The sequence below is a fragment of the Nasonia vitripennis genome, chromosome 2 (genome assembly GCF_009193385.2).
Source record: "Nasonia vitripennis strain AsymCx chromosome 2, Nvit_psr_1.1, whole genome shotgun sequence".
Taxonomy (NCBI): Eukaryota; Metazoa; Arthropoda; class Insecta; order Hymenoptera; family Pteromalidae; genus Nasonia; species Nasonia vitripennis.
This window is the reverse complement of record NC_045758.1, coordinates 39,566-47,983: the sequence shown is the minus strand read 5'-3', so window position 1 is coordinate 47,983 and position 8,418 is coordinate 39,566. Positions and strand designations below refer to the sequence as shown.

General features: G+C 40.8%; 1 protein-coding gene across 4 annotated transcripts; it reads left to right on the top strand.

Annotated features, from left to right (window-relative positions):
- The first annotated feature begins 203 nt into the window (after positions 1-203).
- On the top strand, positions 204-8,186 carry LOC100118232 (glycerophosphocholine phosphodiesterase GPCPD1). 4 transcript variants are annotated; one of them, XM_031923527.2, is made up of 14 exons: positions 208-1,189; positions 2,042-2,157; positions 2,294-2,523; positions 2,621-2,790; positions 2,867-3,060; positions 3,148-3,282; positions 3,362-3,472; positions 5,076-5,229; positions 5,308-5,461; positions 5,534-5,759; positions 5,914-5,991; positions 6,807-6,962; positions 7,031-7,458; positions 7,534-8,186. In XM_031923527.2, exons 2-14 carry the CDS (start codon positions 2,119-2,121, stop codon positions 7,925-7,927), a joined length of 2,469 nt encoding a protein of 822 aa, XP_031779387.1. In that variant the 5' UTR covers positions 208-1,189; positions 2,042-2,118; the 3' UTR covers positions 7,928-8,186. The 4 variants fall into 4 exon arrangements, with proteins under 4 accessions (XP_031779389.1, XP_031779387.1, XP_031779388.1 ...); XM_031923528.1 differs by having other exon boundaries at positions 320-1,189; positions 2,045-2,157; XM_031923529.2 differs by lacking the exon at positions 5,914-5,991 and having other exon boundaries at positions 204-1,189.
- The last annotated feature ends 232 nt before the right edge of the window (positions 8,187-8,418 follow it).

The following is an 8,418-nucleotide window of genomic DNA, read 5'->3' as shown; positions in this document are numbered from 1 at the left end:
GAGATTGGAGATTGGAGAAAGATCATCCGCACAAGCAAGCCACGGCCCGCACACACATTCCGGCAAACACATGTATGCGTGCATTGGCTGTATAGAGTATAGGTTATGCTAGCGCGCGCGCGTGCAGGCCGTGCACACACACACGCACACACACACAGGCGGAAAGGCAAAATGCTGTCGTTCGCTCCGCCACCTTTCGCAGGCGTTCGGAAACGCGCGAGCTCGCTCTACCACTAGGTACCACGCAGCTGCAGAGTGCAGAGTAGCAGAGCAAAGTACGCATAGTATGTGATAAATATAATAATACTGTGTATATAGAACTGTGGCCGCGAGACGAAAGCGCCAACGCGCAAACGCCGATCCGAGCAGAACGCCAGCGGCCAGCGCAGTCTACGAGCAGCGCGCAGTCCAGTCGTGCAATCGTTGCTCCTCTTTTTCCCCCTACCTGCTAGGCTGCTATACACAATAAGATTAGTATATAAATTTCCGCAAAGAACGCACCATCAGCCTGCAGTCCGCCGTATTCGAACTTCTCGCCTCGAAGCCGGCCATATTAAAAAGCGAACGAGAAAGAGAGAGGGAGAGGAGAGCCCGGGAGAGATAGGTCATTATATACTCGCATACTTGCACGCTTTCGGTGCGAGTGTGCGTGGCGTGTGCAGAGTGCAGACTGCAGTGCCCTGTGCCAGTGCCTCTGTCCGGCTGTGCGTGCGCGAACTGCGAGTTGTAGCCAGTGAATTTGAGGGCAGCTCCGGCTGACGATATTCATAGATACAGCTGCAGTGCTGTCGAGAAAGAGGCCGAGAGAGGATCTCGTGGGTGTCGCCGACAATGTCGTTGATGCGCAGTGCCGACACGTCGCAGAAGCTGGTCCGCAGTGCCTCTGTCAAATAACAGTTGGCCCAGAGCCGCGCGCAAAAAGACGCGTGACTGCACAGCAGAGTCGACGAGCTTCTTGTGTGCGCACATAAGTACATCGCATATTTGCCAACCACCACCACCAGTACTAGCATTGTGCTCAGCACTTCAGCAGCAGCAGCAGCAGCAGCAGTCAATCGGTGCGCGTCGGTGAAATTTTGGAAGAGCTGCTCCGCTGCTGCAGTGTGACTTGCTTCTACTCGACTCTTGTGCTCTCCGTGGCTCTCAGCGCAGCTCTCTGTGGTCCGCGGCCGTCAACTTTGTCTCACACGTGAGTCTTTATCTCTGCAGCTCTCTGCTGCATTACTTTTATTAGTCTCTCGTAATAAGTATATACTTATTGTTCGTAATAATTACACAAGTACACTTATTCGGTGGTGGGGGAGGTGTATATCCTATACCTACCTATAGCTACTCCGAAATCGAAGGAAAATTTCAATCGCCTCGTCAACGGAGCTTTTGCGTTTTCCTATAAGTACTATCATGTGCGTATAGGCATGGAGCAGCAAAAATCACATGTTCATTCGGGCTCTCCTTCGGGCTTGGTTCACTATTATACTTACTTATAATGAGTGCGCGATAGTTGTCCCGCGTTCGAGCTTCGCCGGTTGCATCATCGAAAAATTGTTTCCCTTCACCGCACGCGCGCGCGCACGCACAATAAAAAAGTTGCTCATTTATTTTACACCCGCGTATATTTTAACTAATTGTAAGTACTTATGCTTGTGCCAAATTGATACTTGAGCAACAACACGACAGCGCGGCACACGCGTTGCGTTCCTTGCTTTTGTCATAGCGCCGTTGCGACGAATGTTTCGCAGATCATTTGAAAAATATGAATATAATAAATAGGAATATGCGCGGAAGAGAGGAGTCGCGGTATCGGAATAACAAGTCCGCAGTGCTGCATCAGACGATTGCGCGATATAACTCCGCACCGACACACTTATCATATATACCTATGTGTATATATATATATATATATATATAGGTATATATTATAAGTCTTTTTCGTTCGGCGTAATCGACTGATGTCTAATAGGTCTCCTGTTTGTCCATATAAGTAGAGCTTATTTAAACTGATGAAAGACATATATTTATGAGCAAATTATTGATGCTGTAGCAGGGAGTTCCAGAGCAGCCAGTGGCTGTCACAGGAACTCGACAACAGCTGTGCTAACTCTGGAAGCAATAAAAAACATGAGGGCCTCAAAAAGAGATTGGATGTTCAGGGTCCAGGTATGATGTACAATTTATAAATTGCTTTGATTGTATATTGAGGTAGTGCTATTATCATGATAAAAAGTTGTACCATAAGTTGTGCCCATGCTCGCAGTCTATACTAATGTAGATTCATGAATCCTCATCTCAATAGGTGCCTGGCCTGGAGAAAAATGATGTTGTTTTTGTGGTGGGCAATCTACCAGAATTGGGGGCCTGGAACCACAATCAGGCCATTCAATTGACAAAAGAACACAGTGGCACAGATGAAGCCTCTCCAGCAGCATTTGAAAATAATGGATCTTCTGATTTCACTGATTTCTACGGAAATTCATGCGATGGTGCAGATTCGGTTGGGGATTGTTCTGCTGAGAACTCGGAAGAGTAAGCGCTGTTTATATTTGGTTTAATTAATAGCTACTGCTGCTGCTACTGGTAGATGACAGTTCAATATTTAACGATAATCTGACAATGATTTCAGAGGTGGCAGGATATTCTCGCAGAACATTGCTTTACCTTCCGATGCTGATGTACAGTTTCGTTACTTTGTAGCTGTAGTTTGCGAACCCAATGGCACCAAAAATTCTGCTAAAACTCTTATTATAAGAAAATGGGAAACACACATGTCACCAAGGCAGATAAAAAAAGATGGTGAGAATCTTGAATCTTACTTTCGAATTATGAAATAATTCGAGCTTCCAATTGCTAAAAATTAAACCTTTCACAGTTCCAAGCAATATTTGTGCTGCTGCTGCTGGTGAAGAATCTTTGCCGGACCCAGATAAATTTGGCTATCACAATGGGTATCGCAAGATTGAAAGGGGTTGGCTCACAGATGAAACAGTAATCCAATTTAAACTATTCAATAATCCTATTAAACTATGGAAAAACAGGCTACAAAATAAGAAAGTTCAAATAAAAGTAAGGCTGATTTATTCTCATAGTTTTTTTTTTTTTTTATCAGTTGAAAAAAGTGGCAGAAATAACAAGAGTTGACATTTTCTTTAGATGACCCCTGTAAACTTGGTGAGGCATAACTCATTAGAATTGCAACAATTTGGAGGTGATTGTGTTGATGACAGTCTTTCAATGGATACTCAAGATATTGTTGATCAACCAGCATTCAGTATTACAGAAATAGCTGTATGTATTACCATGCAATGAGTATATTAATTTCATATAAAATATTCGTTCTAGTTTTCATTTATTACAAATTTTACAGGTCATGAATGACGAAGAGGCTCAATTCAAATATCAAGCTCAGTTTGGCCGAGCTTACGACGAGGACGGTTTTCTTATTTTCAATGTAGCAGTTCGCTATCCAGAAACAGTCGTAAGTGTAGTATAAAATCTAACTTGAGCACGTGGTGTGATTTGCTATTTTTCTATTTTTAAAACTATATAAATCGTAAGAGTAAGAATAAGAATTTGAAATCGACTCTCGACATAATGAATCGAAATAATTATGATAAGAAATTGCAAATAACAGTTGGAGGTGGTGGCGAATATATTAACGAATTTGACATACACATCAAATGCACACATTGACCATAAATCATGTCAGTTTTCAGTATAGTAGAGACCACGAGTAGGCCAGCCGAGTCTTCTTAAACTAATACATTTTATTTTATTTTCAACTTGGTAAAAGATTATTGAACTGTCTATAGTGTGTGGAGACCGCAGCAATGATGCCTTCTGCGCACAGTGTGTTGGACAGTCGGATGTGCGAGAGCTGAGACTAAAGAGCCTTTGACTTGTGTGTACAAAAGCGCACGGAGATATGATGGTTTTGGTTATCGTTAATTCCCGCCCACTCCTATTCCTAGTGGCCTGGGCCCTCGCGTTAACTGTTTTAAAACGTGAACATTGCAAAAATTTGACACTTTACGCGGGTCCTAGACTTGTCCACTTGTTCCTTCAAAGTGTATTTGGCAATGTGAATGGCGAGAAAACAAGCCTTTTTTAATTATTAACTTTGGGTAAGTAAATTGACATGCTACGTGATTGAGGTATTATTATAATTTACAAGTGGAAAGTAATAAATCAGGTTCGTTGGAAGAGCAATTTAATTGTTCAAAGAAAATCATTAAAAAATGCAATCATTTCTCGTCACACACTCGTCTATTGCACTTTAACAAAATATATACATAAATATATATATATATAAATATTGCGATATCAACGCTGTCACATCTCGTATCCATCTGTGTGCGTCGAAAATGGTGAGATTCCCATCAGTCCTTTATATCCTACTTAGTGTATTATAGCAACTGCTTTTTAGCTGTAAAAGACTCTACTGAACCGAACGTGGTCCTGTACGCTGCGCGACCAATGCCAAAATAAAAAATAAAAAGTGATTAAAGATTCAGAGGCAGAGCAGGCAGTTTCCGCCGGCATGGCTTCACTCACCCGACTGATATCGAAAGAGTGATTTTATGGTTTATTACTGTTGGACTTGCGTGAATGAAGTAAATCGTAGCGGCCAATGCTCTGCTGCTCCTGTTAAAATTTGATAAACCCATTAGAGCGCTATGATTTACAGCTTCAGGCAAAAAAAACTAAAATAAATAAATAAGACGATCGAAGATACGATTATAATCTGCCAGAATAATAATATACGGTATAAAATCCAAAAAAATATAGATATATTATCGCCTTTTCACCCTATCTTCGATCGGTGAATGCACTTGACAATTTTAAGACTGTTCTACCAAGATGAAATTTTGTTCGTTTTGATTTATTGTTAACTTCCGTGCTTTGTTGTACTTTTAAGACGATGACGATAATGAGTCATCGGTAGTTGAGAGTTAAAATTGTTGAGTTTATGTACTAGAAAAAATTGTGCCGTGATAATGCAAATATAACTTTTTCAATGCCGTATACGATTTCCAAAGTTTTCAGGAACATCAATTTTTATGTTTTTTTTTTTATTTTAGGCTTATTTAGTGGACTACTACGTCTATACGACGAGATCTTTCCCTGGAGAACCACCAAATCACATTGGATTTAGTTACATTTTGCCTAGCACTTTACAGTCCAGCGTTGGACAGCTTACAGTTCCCATAACTAGTACTAAGCACAGGCCTATAGGTGATGAACACTTTTTTTAAAAACTTATAGCGAATTCCGGCGAATCTGATAACTCGAATAATTTTCTCTTGATTACAGGACAATTAACCGTAGAATACGTAACCATCAAACCTATTCCTGACTTTCCCTGGGACATGAGTATTTCTTACGCAAAGCATTGGGAACAAAGGTGGTCGGGTCTGGACGTCGGTCATCGAGGACTTGGAACGTCTTTTACGTGCGAAATGAAAAAGTATGATCTATGATGCAGTAACTCATTTCTAAATAAATTTTCAATTAACGTGTGCGTTTTTGATGCGAATAGTTGCGCCAACGTTCGAGAAAATACAGTTGCATCATTAAAAACTGCCTCGTACCACGGTGCTGACATGGTCGAGTTCGACGTGCAACTATCCAAGGACTTGATACCCGTTATCTACCACGACTTTTACGTATCAATTTCGTTGAAGCGTAAAAAGCAAATAGATGCTATGGACATGTTGGAGATACCTGTGAAGGACCTCACTTTGCAGCAGTTACACTTGCTCAAGGTATTATACGTTTAAAACACGGTTTCTGTACACTGATGTTTCTTCTTCTCTGCGTCGCGCAACAACTTTTTTGGCGCCAGTATAACTTGAGAAAGATGGCGAGAAAGTAAATTGGAACTATATCGATCCGACCTGATTTTTGAAAATTTGACAGGATATATATTACCCAGGGGACTCTTTGGGTAAGGTGCTGCATTACCTTGATAAAGACGAGCAGGGGGTTAACCAATTGGTGAGCTTTGATTGCCGCTTAGCCGCGCGGTCTCGTGCAAAATATCTGCATTGCATGCAAATCAGATTTTTTCGTTTGAGAACATTATCTTCTATAACTGCTTTTACAGTACTACCACGATATCGTGGTCATTTCTCAAGAGGTAGTAGTTGCATGTTTGCAAGTTTTTAATATACAATCGATTACGTCCAACGATATCTTTATCGTGTATAATGTTGATAACTTTGTATTAATCGTATACATTCACAATCTCTTGATGCTAAAACAAGCAGCATCTCCCTTAAGTAAAACATTTCGATACATGGTTATATACAACACACCGCTTCCTCGAACGAACTTTCATTGCTTATTTATTTCCTTGACTGATGCTTTTGTTAAGCAAATTTGTCGCGCGAGAGTACAGCTGTGTATATCAGCGATACGCTCGGAAAATCCATTGTCAAGATGAACTTAAAAATACATACTCGCACTCTCGACTCGTCTCATCTTTAGCAGCAGCAGCAGCAGCAGCATGAATCCAAACTTTTTATCTTGAAATAAAAAAAAAGGGCAATGCTATAACATCGTCTCGTTCTCCTGTCTGCGTGCTTTCATTGAAGAGTTGTGTGTGTGTGTGTGTGTGTGAGAGAGAGAGAGAGAGAGAGAGAGAGAGAGAGAGAAAAGAAGAGTAAAAATTGCGTACAAGCAAAGTAAATGAACCTTATGTCCAAAGCCTCGATACAGGATGATTCTGGCCTTTTCATTTAGTCTTATTTATTATTATTTAAATTATGATATAATTGTGTTGAAGAAAAATAAATTATTTTCATTCTTAGCTGTATCACTTGGAAGAAAGTAAAGAAAAGACACCAAAATTTTTCGATGAGGATCTGGAAGATCATCAGCCCTTCCCTACTCTTCAGACAGTACTTCAGGATCTGGATCAACACGTTGGATTCAACATCGAGATTAAGTGGACAATGCAGCTCAAGGTGAATTTCAATTAAGAATTTTCGAATCAGGTGCGCTAAACGTAAACTCAAAAACTCCTTACTTGCAGGACGGCACATTTGAACTTAATCATCCGTTTGACCTCAATTTGTACTTGGATACCATACTTAAAGTCGTGCTAGAACACGGCGGTGACAGGAAAATTGTATTCTCGTCGTTCAATCCGGACATATGCGCGATGATGCGACTCAAGCAAAACAAATATCCAGTTGTCTTCCTGACGCAAGGTGTTACCGTCAAGTACCCAACGTATCACGATCCGAGATGCCAGACCATACCGATGGCCATGAGGCATGCGGTAGCCGCCGACATCCTCGGAATTAATGTTCACACTGAAGATATTCTACGTGATCCAAGCCAAGTTAAGCTGGTCAAAGATCGTGGACTTGTGATTTTCTGCTGGGGGGATGACAATAACGACAAAGACACTATACAACATCTCAAGAAGCTCGGCCTACATGCTGTTATTTATGATAAGTAAGTCGACACATAAGTTTCCATTTCCAAAATTTATGCGATATGCGTAACCCAATTCTTACGTTTACCTTGTAGAATCGATGAGTACAATGCAAAAGATGTAAAAGAGAGTATATTCTTGGTTGATGCTCGTGAAAGTCAAAAGGCCCTGATAGCTCTGGCCCAGTGTAACCAGCAGCAGCAGCAACAGCAGACATGCGCCACGTCCACGACAGCTGCCTCGCTAGCAGTACCATTCGTCAGCAGTTCTACTGTTGGCGGTAGCGAGAGCGATGACAGCGTCGGCGGCGCAAGTGTCAGCCTGGCGAATAGTAACTGTGATATAATGCAACAGGACAAGGATATCCGCGATCTTACCAAGGACTTTAGCGTGTGCGCGGCAACGTTCGGCCAACCTTCTGTAAAGATGGTCTGTAATAATCCGCCAGAAATTCGGGCTGACGACGAATTAGCTAAGGACTGCCTATGAATAATAATTGTGTTATAATGCTGGCCGCGACTGGGCGACAGTACTTGAGTTTCTTCTGTTCTCTTCTAATATGATAAAAAAAAAACTTGATTTATTGTGTGCTTTATACCTCTTGTTGACTACATGCGCGTTTTTTCTATAGTTAGGAGATAAGAGAGAGGTGGTTAAAGTGCAGAGAGTATATTGATCAATACCACGACAACTTGTAGTAAATATATTTTTTATAGCTCACTCCTAAAATAAAAGAAAATTACAGAAATTCAAGCGTTCTATAAAAGATATACTCGACAGTTTCTTTAACATTTTAGATTCTTCAAAATAAATCCTTTTGATATTATGTAATAAAATTAAAAAAAAAGAAAAAGAAAAAACAAATTTATCTATAAAAATATACTGGTTCAGCTGGTGGTGCATTAACAGTTTTGTAAGAAACATTTTCAATTCTTCTTTTGGTCTTTTTAGGGTTTGCGCACGTAAAAAAATCAACATGA